The 21117-nt window shown below is 44.1% G+C and overlaps 1 protein-coding gene across 6 annotated transcripts in view; it reads right to left on the bottom strand.

The window, feature by feature from the left end:
- Window positions 1-17255, bottom strand: part of ANXA7 (annexin A7) — a 50089-nt gene extending 32834 nt beyond the window's left edge. The window contains exons 1-2 of one of the 6 annotated variants that reach the window (XM_065553281.1): window positions 17169-17255; window positions 1389-1443 (exon numbers count right to left, since the gene is read on the bottom strand). In XM_065553281.1, the coding sequence (XP_065409353.1) occupies window positions 1389-1443; window positions 17169-17245 (132 nt within the window). In that variant the 5' untranslated portion in view covers window positions 17246-17255. Of the gene's footprint in view, window positions 1-1388; window positions 2599-2830; window positions 3052-15869; window positions 16260-16332; window positions 16917-17034; window positions 17060-17168 lie in introns of those variants that run through there. The other 5 variants (XM_065553284.1, XM_005285620.5, XM_065553285.1 and 2 more) reach the window with 5 other exon arrangements.
- Between the last annotated feature and the right edge of the window lie 3862 nt (window positions 17256-21117).

Below are 21117 nucleotides of genomic sequence, written 5' to 3'. Positions count from 1 at the left end.
TTGCAGAATTTTAAAATATTGTGGGCAGAATTTTTATTTTTTTGGTGCAGAATGCTCCCAGGAGTATTCAGTGGAATCTTAGATCATCCACTCATGAGTTGCAAGGGGAATGAAGTTCCACAGCCAAACGGCCAAAAAAGACAAGACAAATTAGCTAAACTGCTCTGTATCCTCAGCAAAAGACAAATCCTCATGGTATATGAGCAAGAAGATAGATTTTTAAAGATGCTCATTACCCACGGCTCTCACTGAAATTAATGAGCGCTGCAGTTTGCTCAGCACCTATGAAAAATCAGGCCACAGATCTACAGGGTATTACAGCTGAACCTGAACCACGACCAGATGTGTGAACTCCAGCAAACACTGATCAAGATTCAAATATCATCTGTATAATAGGCTGAAGCGAAACCCCAGATCAGAAGATCCTTGAACTTCTATATACATGGGGAGTGAGTCACAAAGTTTGGATTCAAATGTAGAGCCAAACTACTGAATAAACACTGCTCTTATGACAAGAGGCACAAGACTATCCAGAAAAACAAAGAAAATCAAGAGAATCGACAAGTTACAAAACAAATCACCAAAACTGAGCCAAGCTTCTCTCAGCCTAGCAGGGAAAACGCTGCCGTGTGTTTACACTGTGAGCTGCAAGCGCACTGGCGTGGCCACATTAGCAGCTCTTGCAACACCACAAAGAGCAGTGCATTGTGGTAGCTATCCCAGTGTGCAAGTGGCTGCAATGTGCTTTTCAAATGGGGGCGGGGGAGTGTGACAGGGAGTGTATTGTGTGTATGTGGGGGGAGAGACAGTGTGTTTTGGGGGGCAGTGTGTCAGCATGCTGTCTTGTAAGTTCAGACAGCAGCAGACCCCACCTTCCCCCGCCTCTCTCTCTCACACACACTAAAAACAGCAGCATTCCACAGTAATGTCTTGCTTTGTCCCGGAGCAGATAAGCATGCTGGCTGTCAGAAACGGAGCTTTGAAAGGGGATATCCGCATGCCTGCAGCTGAGTTCAAAACAATGACAAGAGTGGCCACTTGACTTCAGGGGATTATAGGATGTTTCCGGAGGCCAATCACAGCGCTGCAATGAAACACGTCATCCACACTGATGCTCGGGTGTTTCAGCCAGGGCGCAGCAAGCTTTATGCTTCTCGTGGAGGTGGATTACCAGGAGCGCTCCAGCTGCAGAGTCCAGGCGCTCTAAGTGCCTTGCCAGTGTGGACACCTCAGGAGTTAGGGCACCCAGGGCTACTTTAATGCGCTCTAACTTGCAAGTGTAGCCAAGCCCTAATATTCCCTCAGCACATGGCATGACAGAGGAGAAAGTCACAAGGGTGTGGCCTATACTGCAAGTACAAGGCATTTAAAAAACAGGACATACTTACGGGATATCCAGGGAAAGCAGGATAACCTGAAGGAGGATAGCCTGGGTATGACATTCTGAAAAAGAACAACGTTTTCAGTGACGAGCTTTTGGATTTGAAGTACAGTGGCATGAGTTAGTTGTTTGTGTGCTGAGTACCCATTATCTTGCTTAGCTGTGGAGGTACGCACACAGCATACTGATATGTATGAATTTTACTTGTCAGCTACTTTAAAAAAAAATAAAACTTTTCAATTCAGAACTTCTCAGACACATGAACCTAATGAGGCAAAAAGAACAGGAGTACTTGTGGCACCTTAGAGACTAACAAATTTATTTCAGCATAAGCTTTCGTGGGCTACAGCTCACTTCTTCAGATGCAACTGTAGCCCACGAAAGCTTATGCTGAAATAAATTTGTTAGTCTCTAAGGTGCCACAAGTACTCCTGTTCTTTTTGTGGATACAGACTAACACGGCTGCTACTTTGAAACCTGTCACTAATGAGGCAGTTACAAAGGGAAAACCACATATCAATCATGCCACTCAGTGCCACTTTTGTTTCGTTCTATAAGGGTCTGGTCCACTGAGAGGCTGAGTACCCCCATCTCTCATTGCCCTTAACTCCTACTGAAGTTAAGGGCATTCCGCACCTTCCAAAATCAGGAGCTAGAAGAGGAGCATCCTATTTTATTTATGGAAATTAAAAATGGTTTATGAAGCTATCATTTTCATAACTAAATAAAAATAAGTTTCAATATAATCTTCTTCTAGCACAGAAATAAGCATCTATTTCACACACCGCACTCAGCGAGCAAAAATAATGGAGATCACATAGCAGGATTCAATTTTTTAAAACCCACAGCATCACTATTTTGCATTGTTTCTCACAAATGATAAATCTTTACTGCTGCAACTGAAAGGGCAACAGGGAAGGCTCCATACCAAAACAGAAGAGATTGCTTCCTTAAACCCAAGATGATAAAATATGTTTTTTGTTTAAAAAAATAATCAGGATAGTTGCCTAAACCTGCCAGCAAATCAGAGTTATTAACTTTGTAAGCAGAGTCAGGATGAGCTCTACCCTGACATCTGGTGGTGAATTATGGCAAGTGTGGAAAATAGCAACTGAAAGTGGTTACTTTGGATGGGGTGGGATCCCCAGTTTCTCTGTTATTGGGGCAGGAGGAATAAAGTGTTGTTACCCTGATTATGTGAATCAAGGACAATGAAACTGTTTTATGACAAAAAGAAGAACAGGAGGACTTGTGGCACCTTAGAGACTAACAAATTTATTAGAGCATAAGCTTTCGTGGACTATAGCCCACTTCTTCGGATGCATAGTCCACGTGGGCTATAGTCCACGAAAGCTTATGCTCTAATAAATTTGTTAGTCTCTAAGGTGCCACAAGTCCTCCTGTTCTTCTTTTTGCGGATACAGACTAACACGGCTGCTACTCTGAAACCTGTTTTATGACAGAGGGTCTCACCATCACCTAAGTAGCACTCGCTAGACAAGGGACATGGGTTCCAAAACCTGGTGAATTGAGAGAGGATGGGTACAAGTATTTGTACATGATGGTATGCCTTCCCCCTCCCTCCTTTGAGGGCCTGAAACACCAATTGTACCACCGCCTATCTCCACTGTTGAATAGCAGAACTAATTTTTGATTCTATTGAAAGTCTATTTACAGGCTGCTATGCGGAATTCACTTTGGGCCAATGGTGCACCAGCTCTGGGGCTCCCCTACTACAAGCTGACATCACTATGAGCTGAAATCACTAAAGAGCAGTTGAGATCACTGAGTGCTGTGTTAACCAGTGGGGGAACCTGAAGCTATATTGCTAAGTGGCTGGCGGAGCAGAGCGGTGCAGTTTGCGGCACACGGAATGGCGAGCGGAGCAATTTGCGGGACGGCTGGTGGAGCGGCCCACGGAAGGGTGAGCGGAGCTGAGCAGTTTGTGGGGTGTCTGGTAGAGCGGAGCAGTTCGTGGGATGGCAGGAGCGGCTCACGGGACAGCTGGTGGAGTGGAGCGGCTCGTGGTGAAAGCTGCAGCGGAACCCCACGGAGAGGCGGGCAGTAGGCCTCGGACCACGTAAGGTGCCCCTTAACACCCTGCGTGTCCCCTTTTCTCCCCCCACTTTCCACCCAGGCTGGGGGAGGGAGGTAAAACCCTGCAGATAAACTTTTGAACTCTGGGGCTGCACTGACCAGGGGCAGAGACTTTGGGTTGCTGCACTTTTGGGATTCTTGGGTTGCTGGACTCAAGAAACTTTTGGGGTGTTGGACTTTGGGGACTCTGGGTGATTTTTGGGTTGCTGGATTCAAGAACCAAAGGGAAAGGACACGGCCCAATTTGCTGGGGTGGGTCTTTTGCTCATGGTTTGTGTTATGAATCCTGTTTGTGGTGTTTTTCCAATTTAATGCTGATGTCGTTTACCTCATGTTATTAAACATTTTCTGCTACACTCAGACTCCGTGCTTGCGAGAGGGGAAGTATTGCCTCTTAGAGGCGCCCAGGGGGTGGTATGTAATTGTCCCAGGTCACTGGGTGGGGGCTCGAGCCGGTTTTGCATTGCGTTATTGAAACGGAACCCCTAGATACAGAACCCAGCCCTTGTTGCTGCCAACTCAGAGGGGCAGAAGGGTTACAACTGTATGTTTATTCAGCTCTCCTGTGTGGTATTATTTCAATGTTCATTAACCACCTCTCAGCTACCTGCAATCTTTAAAATAATTTGCAAAACCTTATCCTCACCAGATTCCCACTGAAGTAAACATGGACATTCATAAGAAATATCATGGCCTTTAAAACTTCTACTATGATGAACATGACCCACAGCACAAAATTACATTGCTGTCTTGAGCCATTAACAAACAAACCAAAACAGCAAAGTGCTGCATGAAAAAGGTTTGCAAAAATCTAAGTTTCAACCTGAAAGCAAATATTTACTAATGAGCAGAAAACACTGAAAATGGAGGTTTATAGCAAATGTTTCCAGACTCATTAATTATTACAATGCAAACACTACCCAGAAGTCAGGCAAAAACTGGGGAGGAAACATTCAGGTAAAGGAAAGACCTCACAAAGGCCTGATGTGAATATGTATAATCTCCCTTAAACAAGTACAACTATCAAAAAGCTATAAATCTGCACTAGGGATGAAGTGACATTCATCCCTGGTGTGAAAGGCTGTTGTTAGTCTTCCACACTACTACTTAAGCCCTGCAATTAGCCAGGGGAGTGTTTGCAGATCCAGTGGATACAGTATCCTGCACAATCAATGTGGAAGGGCTGGAGCAACTATTTCAGCCCAGAAGCCAGAGCAGCAGCAGCCCCTGACCCTGGATTGAAGGAAGGAATGTAACCTCTGCACTGTACCTGAATAGAAACTGAATACTTAGGTTTTATGAAGGTGGGGTGAATTTTATCCCTACATTCTCAATATAGAATATTCTATGGTCTACAGAATTCTCTAATAGAATATTAAGAAAATAAGAACATAAGAACGGCCATACTGGGTCAGACCAAAGGTCCATCTTCCGACAGTGGCCAATGCCAGGTGCCCCAGAGGGAATGAACAGAACAGTTAATCATCAAGTGATCCATCCCCTGTTACCCATTCTTAGCTTCTGGCAAACTGAGGCTAGGGACACCATCCCTATCCATCCTGGCTAATAGCCATTGATGGACCTATCCTCCATGAATTTATCTAGTTCTTTTTTGAACCCTGTTATAGTCTTCGCCTTCACAACGTCCTCTGGCAAGGAGTTCCACAGGTTGACTGTGCACTGTGTGAAAAAATATTTCCTTTTGTTTGTTTTAAATCTGCTGCCTATTAATTTCATTTGGTAACCCCTAGTTCTTGTGTTATGAGACTTTATTTACTTTCTCCACACCAGTCATGATTTTATAGATTTCTATCATATCCCCCCTTAGTTGTCTCTTTTCCAAGCTGAAGAGTCCCAGTCTTATTAATGTCTCTTCATACGGAAGCCGTTCCATATCCCTAATCATTTTTGTTGCCCTTTTCTGAACCTTTTCCTATTCCAATATATCTTTTTTGAGATGGGGGCGACCACATCTGCACACAATATTCAAGATGCGGGTGTATCATGGATTTCTACAGAGGCAATATGATATTTTCTGTCTTCTTAGCCATCCCTTTCTTAATGGTTCCCAACATTCTGTTCACTTTTTTGACTGCTGTTGCACATTGAGTGGATGTTTTCAGAGAACTAGCCACGACTCCAAGATCTCTTTCTTGAGTGGTAATAGCTAATTTAGATCCCATCACTTTATATGTATAGTTGGGATTATGTTTTCCAATGTGCATTTCTTTGCATTTATCAACATTGAATTTCATCTGCCATTTTGTTGCCCAGTCACCTCAGAAAGCCCCATCCATATGCCACATTGGCTGTCATCTTTTGATTCTCTCCCCACTCAGCACCTATCTCCTCCACTATTTTCTCCTTAGTTCCCCTTCCAAAAAATAATTCCCTTTTTAAATTATAAATGGTATCCGGACTAGGGAAGGAAATTGATAGGAGTGGGACACGATCAGCCAACCTGTTTTGGGGCAGTTAGATGGGGAGTTCTAAGGATAGCTCCAATTAAAGTAGAGGGATATTTGTAAACCCTAGTTACTGAAAGACCATCCGAGCACTCTGACTGTACAGTTTTTAGTAAAATGGAATTCTCATCTGCTCACGCACAGTGGAGGAAATTGCACAAGTTAGAAAAAAGTGCTGTTATAGTCAATAACTGCCCAGCATTTCTAATTATTCACTGGCCAGGACAACTTACTTCTGGGGAAATTCTGCACCACTGCACACATGCAGAATTAATATCTGGCACACAATTTATTTCCACCACAGAAAATACATTCTGATCAAGAAGTGCTGCAGTCCCGCCTTTCACCCACCAGAGACCACTGTTTTCCAGAATAGCCAGCAGACAGCTGCATTCATCACAGTACCCTGACTGCGGAGCCAGGTTAGGACAGACAGAGTGGGGCACACAGGGCTGCTGAGGCGTCATAGACTGGGGTTCAGAAATGCTAGTGAGGGGGACAGACTGGGGCGTGAAATCAGGAGCTAGTGGGGTGACAGCACTGAGCCAGGGGTTGAATGGGAGTGGGGGTGTAGGGCCACTTGGGATTGGGGGAGGTGGGCTGCAGGGATACATGGGGATGGGGGTGAAAGGACACATGAGAACAGGGCAGATGGGCCTGACTGAATGGGAGAGCCTTGGGCCAGTCAGGGCCTGCATAGGGGACGCTCTCCAACTCCCTAACAATCCCTCCATCCCCCCCAAAAAAATATTTCTCCCACTCACACCCAACAACCCTACAAGTTCACTCCCAGGCTCCTTCCCTCTCCCTCAGCTCCTCCATTACCCCTGTATGCATCCGAAGAAGTGGGCTGTAGTCCACGAAAGCCTATGCTCTAATAAATGTGTTAGTCTCTAAGGTGCCACAAGTATTCCTGTTCTTTTTCCATTACCCCTGACTCTCCCAAGTCTTTGCACTGCTTCTGAAGGCTGTGGGAAATACATTTCTGTATTGTAGTTTAAATTAATTACTCAACGTTCTGTATTAATATGCCTAGTAAGAGTCTATTTGCCAAAAACAAAAATTCCTGAAACTGTTTTTTTTCTGTATTGTTACAGACATACTTGGTGACAGGTATTTTGAAATAAATTACCAAAATAATTGAAACTAGCATGATTATATTGTGTTATTTTGACAAATAAAATATACAGAATTTTACATAAGAACAGCCATACTGGGTCTGACAGTGGTTAATGCCATGTGTTTCAGAGGGAATGAACAGAATGGGTAATCATCAAGTGATCCAGCCTCTGTCGCCCATTTCCAACTTCTGACAAACACAGGCTAGGGACACTTCAGAGCATGGTTTTGCATCCCTGCCCATCTTGGCTAATAGCCATTGGTGGACCTAGCCTTAATTAACTTATCTAGTTCTTATTTTACCAGAATTTTAAAATATTGTGCACAGAATTTTTAATGTTTTGGCACAGAATTCCCCCAAGAGTAAAAACTCCATTTTTGCATAACATACCAGATAGTAAAACTTAATGTTTAACAGGAAACTTTCATTTTTACTGACCATCAACTACACAGAAAGTAGCAAGCATTTACAAAATTAACTTGCTGAGAATTAAAGCAGAAACAAAAAAATCAGAGTGTATCAGACTAAATTCAAGTGCTAAAACAAGAATAGCATAGGATTACATGTACTCAGTCTCTCACTGATATAAGTCATACTGTTAGCACTATGATGTGACAACTATAGAAGTAAAGCAACCTTAGTGTCTGTGCCAATGACAAGCAACAGAAGGCTTTGGGAGATGGATCAAGTTGATAAAAGTAAATATGATAAATTAAGGGGAAGCATCCCTAATGCAGCATGCATGAGATATTTTACATTTTCAGACTTGTGCTTTAATGTTTAACCACACACATTACAAATTACTACTTATTTCTACCAAAGAAACAGTGGATTTTTTTCTTTTTCTTTTTTATTTGGCTGAATATAGTAAATTTAGTCTAATTTCAATTAAAAAGGAACTTATTTGTGATATTATATGATTAAAGTATGACCATGCACATCATTGTTGCTACCACTGCTATACAATTGCAACAGTCTTGTACAAATGATGTCATGTAAGGTGTCAATGGAAAAGTTATGATTTTCTGAATATGATTATCCTGTTTGTATGCGTATATCATTTTTGTATCTGAAGATATGAATATTGACTACATACCTGTATTTCAAATGTGTTTGCTCCTGGGGTAATACGCACAAGGTAGTTTACATCTAGTCTAGCCTGCACATTGTGAATGGACCATTCAAGTTAATGGCCAATTAACAAACACAATGGGCCACAGAAGAAGATTATCCCTGCATGGTGGGCCATCCTGTGGATGCCTTAGCCAAAATATGGGTAATGGCTCTTGCTATGATTCATCAAAGCATTCAAGGGCATTTGACTGGCTCATATGACCCTGGACTCCATGTTGCACCTGTACTTTTCCACAAACTAAGACTGAGAGCATCCCCTCCACATGGGAGAAAGTATAAAAGACCCTGGAAGCATTTCCATTTTGCTTCTTTCCTGCTCTGATCTCTGGACTATGGACTTACCCTAACAGGAGCTTTACAACCAATGGATTCAGGACCTTCCAATCTTTTGTAAGTTACCAGAGACATTACAAGCCAGCCGTTTATTCCATCTAGGGTTGCCAGGTGTCCTGTTTTCGACCGGAACACCCGGTTGAAAAGGAACCCTGGTGGCTCCAATCAGCACTGTTGACCGGGCCATTAAAAGTCTGGTTGGCGGCACAGCAGGGCTGGCAGGCTCCCTGCCTGGCTCTGCGCAGCTCCCAGGAAGCAGCCGGCATGTCTGGCTCCTAGGGGAGGGGCGGCCAGGAAGGAGTCTGCTATAGACCACCAGACTAGGGGGGTGAGGTGGACGAAGCTTTCTTCCAGCAACTAACAGAAGTTACTAGATCGCAGGCTCTGGTTCTCATGGGGAACTTCAATCACCCCGATATCTGCTGGGAGAGCAATACAGCGGTGTACAGACAATCCAGGAAGTTTTTGGAAAGTGTAGGGGACAATTTCCTGGTGCAAGTGCTGGAGGAACCAACTAGGGGCAGAGCTCTTCTTGACCTGCTGCTCACAAACTGGGAAGAATTAGTAGGGGAAGCAAAAGTGGATGGGAACCTGGGAGGCGGTGACCATAAGATGGTTGAGTTCAGGATCCTGATACAAGGAAGAAAGGAGAACAGCAGAAGACGGACCCTGGACTTCAGAAAAGCAAACTTTGACTCCCTCAGCAAACTGATGGGCAGGATCCCCTGGGAGAATAACATGAGGGGAAAAGGAGTCCAGGAGAGCTGGCTGTATTTTAAAGAATCCTTATTGAGGTTGCAGGAACAAACCATCCTGATGTGTAGAAAGTATAGTAAATATGGCAGGTGACCAGCTTGGCTTAACAGTGAAATCCTTGCTGATCTTAAACACAAAAAAGAAGCTTACAAGAAGTGGAAGATTGGACAAATGACCAGGGAGGAGTATAAAAATATTGCTCAGGCATGCAGGAGTGAAATCAGGAAGACCAAAGCGAAATTGGAGTTGCAGCTAGCAAGGGATGTTAAGAGCAACAAGAAGAAAGTAAAGGAAAGTGTGGGCCCCTTACTGAATGAGGGAGGCAACCTAGTGACAGAGGATGTGGAAAAAGCTGATGTACTCAATGCTTTTTTTGCCTCTGTGTTCACGAACAAGGTCAGCTCCCAGACTACTGCACTGGGCAGCACAGTATGGGGAGGAGGTGACCAGCCCTCTGTGGAGAAAGAAGTGATTCAGGACTATTTAGAAAAGCTGGATGAGAACAAATCCATGGGGCCAGATGCGCTGCATCTGAGCGTTCTAAAGGAGTTGGCGGATGTGATTGCAGAGTCATTGGCTACTATCTTTGAAAACTCATGGCGATCAGGGGAGGTCCCGGATGACTGGAAAAAGGCTAATGTAGTGTCCATCTTTAAAAAAGGGAAGGAGGAGAATCTGGGGAACTACAGGCCAGTCAGCCTCACCTCAGTCCCTGGAAAAATCATGGAGCAGGTCCTCAAGGAATCAATTCTGATGCACTTAGAGGAGAGGAAAGTGATCAGGAATAGTCAGTATGCATTCATCAAGGGCAAGTCATGCTTGACTGACCTAATTGCCTTCTTTGACAAAATAACTGGCTCTGTGGATGAGGGAAAAGCAGCGGACATGTTATTCCTTGACTTTAGCAAAGCTTTTGATACAGTCTCCCATAGTATTCTTGCCGGCAAGTCAAAGAAGTATGGGCTGGATGAATGGACTATAAAGTGGATTGAAAGCTGGCTAGATCCTCGGGCTCAATGGGTAGTGATCAATGGTGCCATGTCTAGTTGGCAGCCAGTATCAAGGGTCAGTCCTGGGGCCGGTTTTGTTCAATATCTTCATTAATGATCTGGAGGATGGCGTGGACTGCACCCTCAGCAAGTTTGCAGATGACAGTAAACTGGGAGGAGTGGTAGATACACTGAAGGGTAGGGATAAGATACAGAGGGACCTAGACAAATTAGAGGATTGGACCTAAAGAAATCTGATGACATTCAACAAGGACAAGTGCAGAGTCCTGCACTTAGGACGGAAGAATCCCATGCATTGCTACAGACTAGGGACCGAGTGGCTAGGCAGCAGTTCTGCAGAAAAGGACCTCGGGGTTACAGTGGACGAGAAGCTGGATATGAGTCAACAGTGTGCCCTTGTTGCCAAGAAAGCTAACGGCATTTTGGGCTATATAAGTAGGGGCATTGCCAGCCGATCGAGGGACGTGATCATTCCCCTCTATTTGGCATTGGTGAGGCCTCATCTGGAGTACTTTGTCCAGTTTTGGGCCCCACACTACAAGAAGGATGTGGAAAAATTGGAAAGAGTCCAGCAGAGGGCAACAAAAATGATTGGGGGGCTGGAGCACATGACTTATGAGGGGAGGCTGAGGGAACTGGGATTGTTTAGTCTGCAGAAGAGAAGAACGAGGTGGGATTTGATAGCTGCTTTCAACTACCTGAAAGGGGGTTCCAAAGAGGATGGATCTAGACTGTTCTCAGTGGTACCAGATGACAGAACAAGGAGTAACGGTCTCAAGTTGCAGTGGGGGAGGTTTAGGTTGGATATTAGGAAAAACTTTTTCACTGGGAGGGTGGTGAAGCACTGGAATGGATTACCTAGGGAGGTGGTGGAATCTCCTTCCTTAGAGGTTTTTAAGGTCAGGCTTGATGAAGCCCTGGCTGGGATGATTTAGTTGGGTATTGGTCCTGCTTTGAGCAGGGGGTTGGACTAGATGACCTCCTGAGGTCCCTTCTAACCCTGATATTCTATGATCCGCGGAGCACCCTGTCCACTTCTCCACCTAGGAGCCAGAGGCACATGTCGCCGCTTCTCGGGAGCTGCCTGAGGTTAGTGCTGCCCAGAGCCTGCACCCTGTACCCCCTCCCACAGCCCAACCTCCTGCCCCAGCTTGGAACCCCCTCCTGCACCCCAAACCCCTCATCCCCAGCCCCACCCCAGAGCCCACACCCCCAGCCAGAGTCCTCACCCCCTCATGCACCCCTGCCCTAGCCCAGTGAAAGTGAGCAAGTGAGTAAGGGTGGGGGAGAGCAAGCAATGGAGGGAGGGGAGATGGAATGAGCAGGGGCGGGTCGTTGGAGAAGGGGCAGGGCAGGGCAAGGGTGTTCGGTTTTCTGCACTTAGAAAGTTGGCAACCCTAATTCCATCACTGCTACAAACCTGTTCCAAGAACTTTGCAATTACTGTACGTATTTGATTCCTTTGACCATTTTAACTCTCTCCTCTTTCTTTTCTCTTATAAATAAACCTTTATATATTAGATACTAAAGGATTGACAACAGCATGATTATTGGGTAAGATCTGAGTTATATATTGGCCTAGCTACATGTCTCATCTCTTGAGATTAGAAGAAACCTTTGTTTGATTAAATTGGTTTTAAATAACCACTCATCATTAAGTCTAGTGTCTGGGTGGTGAAACAAGGGCTGGGAAACTGCATTTCTGACTTCTTGCTAACCAGTGTGGTGAGACAGAAATTTACTTTTGTTACTGGAGTGGTACATCTTATGGAAGAATAACCACCAGTTGGGGGTTGAGTCGGCCCTTATTTCTCAGCAGTTTGTCCTGAATCTGGCATGCTCAGCTGTGACCCATTGAGGCATGGTGACACTTGTCAAACTTAAAAGTTTCCTCTATTAAGTACAATTTAGATTTGAATTTTAAAATTTTGGGTTTGAATCATGTGTCTTCAGATATTTATGCCATTTAAACTTTGCATATAACTCCATTTGGACAGTAATAAGACCAGTCAGTTTCACAATTGTTGCTTAAAGGGGCCCCTAGTGTCTAAAAGTGGTTTACCTATCATTACCCAACAAAAATTACTAAAACTGAATGAAAAAAAAATATTTTCAGCTGGTCTACTTTGCTTAATTCCATTAATAAATTATAGCCCTAAGTAGGAAGCTTGCCACTCTAAGGGGACTGGAGAAGGTTTATGAAACCAAGGACCCTGTTGGTATAGTTTCCATAACATAATTTAAAAGATATCAGATTTAAAATGTATGATATAATTTGAGCCATACCACAGTCCTATCTGTACTGCAAAACCAACTGTTGGAGGATCTGGTTGCAACATTGTTGTTTCCCCAACAGTTAAAACAGTTTCATTTTGTAGAACAATTGAGATCCAACAATCCTTTAACTAGGTCTTGAAACATGCTAAAAACATTGACACAAAATTTCATTTTTCATAATTTAAGCTTTTAGTACCAGCCAAGAAAATTAAACAAATGTTTTAATCTACATGTTTCCCTTTGATTTATTAGTGAAAGCAAAAGAGTGAAAATAGATACCTTCACATGAGGGAGGGCGGGAACAGGAAGGAATTTCAAACTTCTAATTTTCAAATAAAACAAACCAGTTGTTCAAGTTGTCTAAGTCTTTGATTAGCAAGTTAATTGCCAGTTTATGCTTGTGACCACCTGTGACACTGCTAACATATGCAAATAGAGCTGTCTCTATTGTTACCTTTTTTAAACTTTCCTCCCTTGCCTTTGTCTATTTATTCGCCTGTTTTGTATTGTCTAAATTGTAGACTGTGTGCTCTCTGGGGCAGGGATTGTATTTGTAGCATGGACTGTATTTGTGTTATAAAAATTTTCATGAGGCTTTAATCCCTATTTGGGTTCCTTGGGCACCATCACCATAGGAAAAAAAATTGTATTTTCTTCATCTGCTAAAATAAAAAAATTCATTTTATTCAATTTGAAAATAAAGAATGTATGATTTAAAAATTATGTAAATGGCTTGCAGAGGGGCCATAGTTTCAATAGCAATGCCCATATTACATCTAGACTGGGGTACATTGAATTGGATTGGAGACTAATCCTCAGCTACGGTTCAAACACTGTAGTAACCAGTTTTCAAAAGTTAATGTAACCTGGCAGTAACATTTCCTGAAATAGCTTTCAGTATGTGCAGATGCTTTTCAGGAGAGAAATTAAATCACTTGCATAATATGGGACTAAGTACTTGTTAAACAACATTAGCCAGCTGCGAGTCCACAGCACATGAACTCACTTATCTCTGAATGCCTTAGCAGCTTGCTGCCTTCCTAAACTGTGTCAGGGAGATCTCACAGACCGGTCCTTGAGAAACACTACCTTAGAGTATCCCAAAGCAAAACTGAGACTTCGCCCTTCGTTAAGGAAGTTTAACATCACAAAACTGAAAACAGATTCTATCAACAGAAGCCTCTCTTTTTTTTTAATGTAGTTTTTGTTCCATGATTTTTTTTTTTGCTTAACAGCAGTTTGTGAGGCATGAAATGGATGCCCTCTGAAGCGTCTTCATTGAAACATTATTCAAATATACTTGTACTCCATCCCTGTGCCCCCAGTGACTCAGCAAATAATGCCCATTGAGTTTCAAAACTCTAGAATTATGGATCCTCTTTTCTGTTCAAAAGTGAAACTGCCTTTATTTTTCACTCCATGTATCTGATGAAGTGGGTTTTAGCTCACGAAAGCTTATGCCCAAATAAATTTGTTAGTCTCTAAGGTGCCACAAGGACTCCTCATTGTTTTTTGTTTGTTTTTGGGGTTTTTTTGAGAAACCTATGGTTATTCTATAATTATACAATATGAATACATTGGCTGGAGGAGCTTGAAAAATATATTTGCACTAGAGAATAACTAGGAAGGTTTTCCTGGTAAAAGAAGGAGTCTAAATCATCTTTCATTTTTAAAAAAAGTTTCTATCCTCACAATTACAAGGCCAATCTTCCAAATGCAGAGCTGTCTTCTCTAGTCTGCAGACCACTCTAGAGTTAGCCTCCCTTTTTGGTTATAGCTTCCCCAAAGAGCAGCTGAACAAGACCGATAAGACATGGTAAGTTTCATTACTGTTATTCAGAACATTGTGGACAACTGTGAAATAACAAGAATTGTGTCAGTTTCACTATGCCCCTGTTTGGAAAAATATGAGCAATAGGGAAGACACTGAAGCTGTTGGCACTGGACTTCAACAGTGGCCCTCCCTCAGACCTTGTCTTTCATAAGGGCCTAAGACTAGTAAAAAATATTGTAAATTAGAGAGACCACTGCAGAGCTCTCAACTGCCACTTTCCTAGAAAGTGTAGCTCCAAAAGCCACTCACAAACTTTAGTTTTCTACTTATGCATTAACAGCCCTTTGTCTGCACTTCCTACAGCCTCCAAAGTTCTCCTCCTTAGCAAAAGTGGCAGGAAAGGGGTGTGGACAGCAAAGCAAAAACATATTAAAAATCTAACAGAAAGAGCATGTACAAAGTTGTAGGTGATTCCTTTTACTGGGTTAACTAATTTCAGGAAAGGGAAAAGCATTTATACATTTCTGATTTCTCATCCCTCTCCAAGGGTCACTACAAGGAGAGCCAACAAATGGAGTGAATGTGGCTCAAGCGTAGAGAGCACCTGTAATCACCTCATTACATTGTCCTTCCCAAATTTTAATTACACTTTTCAGCATTTTTAAACAAAATGGAGAGGCCTCATTTTCTAGATAGGTATTAGAAAAAGGATACGAGAAGCTGAGGAAAATCAGAACCAGCCTTTCACATACAGGGCCCCCATACAGTGTCTACACTGCAACTAGGCATCCATGGCATGATGGTGGGCCCATACCATTGGACTCCAATTTGTGTGGGGCTCAGGTTGTTTCCTTGCTGTGTAGACTTCTGGCTCAGAGCCTGACCTCTGGCACCCTCCCACCTCACAGGGGCCTAGAGCTGCCTTCCAGACCCAGCCAAATGTCTACACTGCAATTAAACAAACACCCAGAGACATGACATGGGTCAGCTGCAGTTGCTGAGGTGTACTGTAGACATACTCAAAAAAGACTGTCTCCATTAGAAAGTTGTACCACTTTAACTATATTGGCATACAAGTGGTACAAGCTCCTAGTGTGGACTAAAGTATATCAGTATAAAGGTGCTATGGGAAGGGAAATAAACTATACCAATGCAACTGCATCCATAGTAGGGGTATCATTGGTATAACTAGGCTTGGAAGGATTACATTTGTATTGGTAAATATCAATATATGTGGAATTCACTGTACACATGCAAACCAAAGGAAAACATTTCCATCAATAATCATTTTACAAATAGGCAACATAAGAAAAATGGTGCTTTAGAAATTGATTTAAGGATATTTACTTTATATATTTTCACGTGATGTTAACAAATTATGATTTAACAGTTATAAAGCTTTCACTTTTGGAAACATCTACTGTGAGTCAATAATTACTATCTGCCCCGCTTTGCCCATAATTTCCCACCACGCTGAAAACTTAAGACAATAAAAATGTTTATAAAAAGCTTAAAAATAAACCTCTCAAAATTATTTTATAACTCAATCAATCACGGAATCCAGCCTCAGCCCAGACGCAATTCTAGCCGGGTGAGGAACCCGGGGCCGCCCTCCCAGGCTAGGCGGTGTTGCACACTGGCCTGCAAGGCTCAGGGCAGGTGGGCGAGGGAGCCTCTCCCCTTCAGAGCGCAGACAGGAGCCGGGCGGGACTGAGCTGCCCACCCCCCCATGTGGGGAGGGAAAGGGGCCCGGGCTGGCGACCCTACAGCGTCCCATGACCCGCCGGGCTGGCCTGGCGCCAAACCCCTAGCGTTTCAAGGGGGCTCCCAAGAGCTAGGGCGGTCTAGGACAAGGGGGGGTTACGCGCCCGGGCCTGCCTGCCCGCCGCTGGGGCGGCCCTCCCCGGGGAACGTAAAGCCCCGAAGCGCTGCCGGGAAGGGAGGAGCCGGGATTGGCCGGTGCCGCCCCCGCGCCCCCCACTCACCTGAGCCGTCAATTCACTGCCTCCGCACTAGCAAAATGGAGCCTGTAGGGCCGGGCCGCCTCCTCCCCTTCCCCGGGACCCGCCCTGAGGGCAGCGCAAGCTGCTGGCCGCGCCGCGGGAGGAGGAGGAGGCGGGCAAGCCGCTCTCTGTGGGGAGTCCGCTCAGCCCTATCCCGGCTGGGGTCTGGTTCTGCCTATTGACGTGGGTAGAGCCGCGAAACAGGGTGATGGGGTTAACGGGGCTCTCTCCGCCGCGCGCTCGGTTCCCGACCAGGCGCGGCTGGTGTCGCTATGGCCTGGGCACAACGCCTAGCCGCCTCGGTCCGGGTAGCTGCGGCCCTAGAGACCCCCCCAGGTCAGCATGGGGACCTGCCGGGGGGTGCTATTGCAGCTGGACCCGGCAGGAGAGGCCTCCCAGTTCTAGCTAATCCAACACCCCTCCCAGCTTCCAACGCAGGTAGAGCCTGGGGGAGATTGTCAACGAGAGAAGGAAGAGGTGGGCACCACTACCCCCCCCCCCTTGTCCTTTGGGTCATGGGAGCTACTCTCGGCTTGGCACGGCCATGTGTATGGGGACTAGCATGTGATATCCTTCCCGTAGGAAATACAGAGAGAACCGCCCCCACAGCAGCAGCCGGTGTGAGCCGGATACAAGCTAGTTAGAGCATAGGGAACAGGGAGCACAGCATAAGCGTGGACTCACAGCTGCAGAGGCTTTACTTGGAGGATGAGTTAGCTGACTAGGTTTCGTTAGCAACCCAGCGAGCAGAGCGTGCTCCAGCTCGCAGGGGAGAACTAGGACTGCCTACAGGAAAGAGAGGCGGAGTTTCATCTTACAAGAATGTCTCGTGACTCGATGGATGCTTATTCCAAAGCGTAAGGCACCAAGCAACCCTGTTTAGGAGGGTGATCATGTTCCAACAAGTAGTGTAGCTGAACCAACCCAGCTTGTGACGTTTAGTTACATCAGCGTAAATCAAGGGAAATTCCATTGAAGCTAAGGGAGTTACTACAAATTTATATCTGTATAGTCAAAATCAGAATCTGGCCCACAATGGGTTAAACATCAAATTTATTCAGATTAGTAATCTAAAAGAAAACATTCCTACTATCAGTTACTGACAAGAGCTATTTTTCATAATTTACAAGTGTTTGCCTTCTGTACAAAGTGTACATAGTTTTTTTTACTTTGATTTACTTCTATTTTTAATCCTTTTGGAGTGTTTATTGAACCCATAGCATAGATTTCAAGGCTAGAAGAGACCACTGTGATCATTTGGTTTGACCTCCTGTATAACACAGGCCAGAAAATTTACACAAAATAATTCCTTTTGAACTAGAGCATATCTTGAAAAAAAAAAATCCAATCTTGATTTTAAGAATTGCCAGTGATAGAGAATCTACCACAGTCCTCAGTAAATTTTTCCAATGCTAATTACCCTCACTTTCAAAATCAAGCTAGGAACAGTTTGATTACTCTATTTTTATTCTACCCCATTTACCTTGTGACCGATTATACATAGTTAAAGGACAGTAACTAGCAAAGTTTAGTCTAGTAGGGATCCACCCTTGATAACATACTAGCTACTCTGTTACGTTAAATAAAGAGGAATCAGGGAGAAACTTGCTCTGAATAATTATACAAATAAGCTAGCTGTTTGGCAGCCATGTAAATTCATTTAAGTCACCTGTTGAGAAAAAGAAACACACTACAATCCATCTGTCGGAAGCCAGATGCTACCGCAGTCACTAAGCTATTTCTCTGTTAGTACTACTTAGTACAGGCAGCAGAAAGCCTTGCCCCCAGGGGCAGCTCCAGGCACCAGCGCAGCAAGCTGCGGGGGGCGGCCTGCCGGTCGCTGTAAGTGCGGCAGGCAGGCGGCTTTTGGTGGCATGCCTGCGGGAGGTCCGCCGGTCCTGCGGTTCAGTGGCAATTCGGCGGCGGGGACGCCGATGGCGCGGCACTGGCGGACCGCCCACAGACACGCTGCCTAAAGCCACCTGCCTGCCATGCTTGGGGCGGCAAAAAACATAGAGCCGCCCCTGCTTGCCCCTACCTATTTTCAGCTCACATGTATGGTAAATTACCAGAGCAAGTTTCTGGTAGCAGGTAAAGAATCAAAACTCTGATTCAAGCCTTCCCTGGTGGTAGGTGGCCATCCCCTCTCCCACCAATGACCTGCACAGGCTTAGGAATGACTACATATTGTACATATGTATCACGTTTGCCTCTGTATCTCCTTCCTGTGAGTCCATATGCCTGGAAACCCTCCTTGAATAGGTCTGAATCTACTTCCACAGTCTTCAAACTCACTTCTTCCAAGAGGATTATCAACTCCAAATCCTGCTCCTAAAATAGTATGAAGGAAACAAACATCTTTAAAAGTTTCAACACAAAAATAAAAGAATGCTACCTCAAGCTTAACAGATCTCTTTGTTGTTTTGTTGCATTCTATCCTTCATCTCTATGTGTTGTCTATTTAGACTGCAAACTCCACAGGGCAGAGACCTTGTGCTTTACAGACATGTGAAAAGGATAAAAAGGAAATATTTTTTCCACACCACATAACTAGACTACCTGCACATCATCACAGGATGTCTTTGAGTGCAGATTCAAAAAATGATTGACACCTATATGGATAACAATATCTAGAATTGTGGGTTTTAAGAAGGAATGATTGTGATCTAGTCTGTCCATGACTAGGTCATAAGACTTCCATGAATTATAGTAGTTAATGCTAACAACAATCTGGAAAAGATATTAAGCCTCATGCTTCCGGGCTTCAAGTCAGTCTCTAGCTATTAGAGATTAGGAGAAGACAATGAAGGCAAACTATCCCACATCTACCTATGGCAGGGTTCTTACACCTTCCTCTGGATCACATGGTACTGGATACCATTGGAGACAGGATACTGGACTGGATAGGAATTTCATCAAGATGAGTTTACCTAGCAAACAGTGTGTGCTTTGAGAAAGCAATAGCCAGGGCAAGATGGTAAGTGGCATGGGTACATATTGTATAAAGAAAACGGAAGATTTGGCAGATGCTAACAAGACTGTAGAACAAGTTCACCTTCATTGGAGGGTATATTTACTCACCATATCTTGTTGACTTCCTGCTTCATGTTCTCCCAACATTACTATCAACAGCACACTGAAAGCGAAATGATATTGTTTCAGTAGCATAGCATCACTCTCTCTCTCTCTCCCTCCCCTCACCCCCTTGAGTAGTGGAATTTCCCCTGATGTCAACAGGAGTTGTAACAGGATTGAGGGCTGTATATATGGACCTAAATAACTCATGCTTTTTCTAGTGCTCTTCACCTGAAGTTCTGAAAGTATTTTACAAAAGGTGATTATCCCAATTTATCAGAGGGGGGAAAACCAAAAGCACAGAGCTTATGCGAAGGCCACCCAGCAAGTCGATAGCAAAGCTAGGAACAGACGCTAGAACTCCTGGCTGCCAGTCCTGTGCACTAGCCCTTACACCTCATTGTCTTCCCTTGTGTAATACAAAGTGTAATACAAAACGTCTTCCCAAAGTGTAATACAAAATGTTAGTGACAAGGCAGCAATCGTGCTTGGTTTTAACATGTTAAATTTCAGTCAGTGTACAACTCCTGTCAACCACTCTCCCCCACTTTGGAACAGCAATAATTCTGGTCATCTTTGAACTATCAGATCAAAGTACAAAAAGCCAGCAGCATGTATCACTGAACTACTATCTACTATAAAAAAACTCCTAGCTGCACCTTGTGACCACAGTAATTAAAATGCAGGTAGTCAAGCTTGGCTAAATCGAGTTAACCATCCATGCATGTAAGGAGAAGCCAGTTCAGTTCAGTTGATAAGTAGAAAGGACAGAGTGTGTTTGTTTAGCGGCAGAGTGAGAGCCACTACCCACTGAGTCATGTTCTTAGGAATCCTCCCACAACGCTAGTGAACAGCAAACTACAGCTAGAGGATTTGCAGGTGGATTGCATCCATTATTTCTCTGGCTCTGCTGGGTGGAGCCACAATAAAAATAAAAGCCTCACTTTTTCTGTGAACAACACAATACATGGAGCAGGTCTGGTTCTGCTGTGCTATTTAGACACAAGCACATCAAGACACAGCTCAAGCTTACATTAAGTACCACTGTTCATATTTTTATTGTTTTTTTTTTTTCAGTTGTCCAGTTTGTTTTCACACACACAACATTATGGAGATATCCTATCTCCTAGAACTGGAAGGGACCTTGAAAGGTCATCGAGTCCAGCCCCTGCCTTCACTAGCAGGACCAAGTATTGATTTTGCCCCAGATCCCTAAGTGGCCCCCACAAGGATTGAACTCACAACCCTGGGTTTAGCAGGCCAATGCTCAAACCACTGAGCTATCCCTCCCTAGTACATTCAGTACTAACAATGATTGTCTAATCACAAGCACACTCGTTTTTTTCAGACAGTTCATTGAGATATGTGGCTTGTGCACATGGCCCATTGCAGGCCTTTGTAGGTCAAAGTTATTCCACATCTCCCCTGCTTTATAGCTGAAACATGACTGCTCTGCACAGGAGCTAACTGCAGGGAGCAGAAGAAAGCCAGATATGAGGATACTTTGCTTTAAACTAACAAAAAATCCAGCAACATAACACTCTTCCCTTCCTTTAAAAAGATCTCTATTGACCTGATTTTCAGAGGTGACAAGCAACCTCAACGGCAAATATTTAGAAACTAGGGCAGTTAACTCAAGCGATTAATGCAAAAAATTAATTGTGATTTAAAAATCACAGTTTTAATTGCACT

This window comes from Chrysemys picta, chromosome 7 (assembly GCF_011386835.1).
Source record: "Chrysemys picta bellii isolate R12L10 chromosome 7, ASM1138683v2, whole genome shotgun sequence".
In the NCBI taxonomy this organism is placed as follows: domain Eukaryota; kingdom Metazoa; phylum Chordata; order Testudines; family Emydidae; genus Chrysemys; species Chrysemys picta.
The sequence above is the reverse complement of the archived record's forward strand: the minus strand, read 5'-3'. Positions and strand labels throughout refer to the sequence as shown.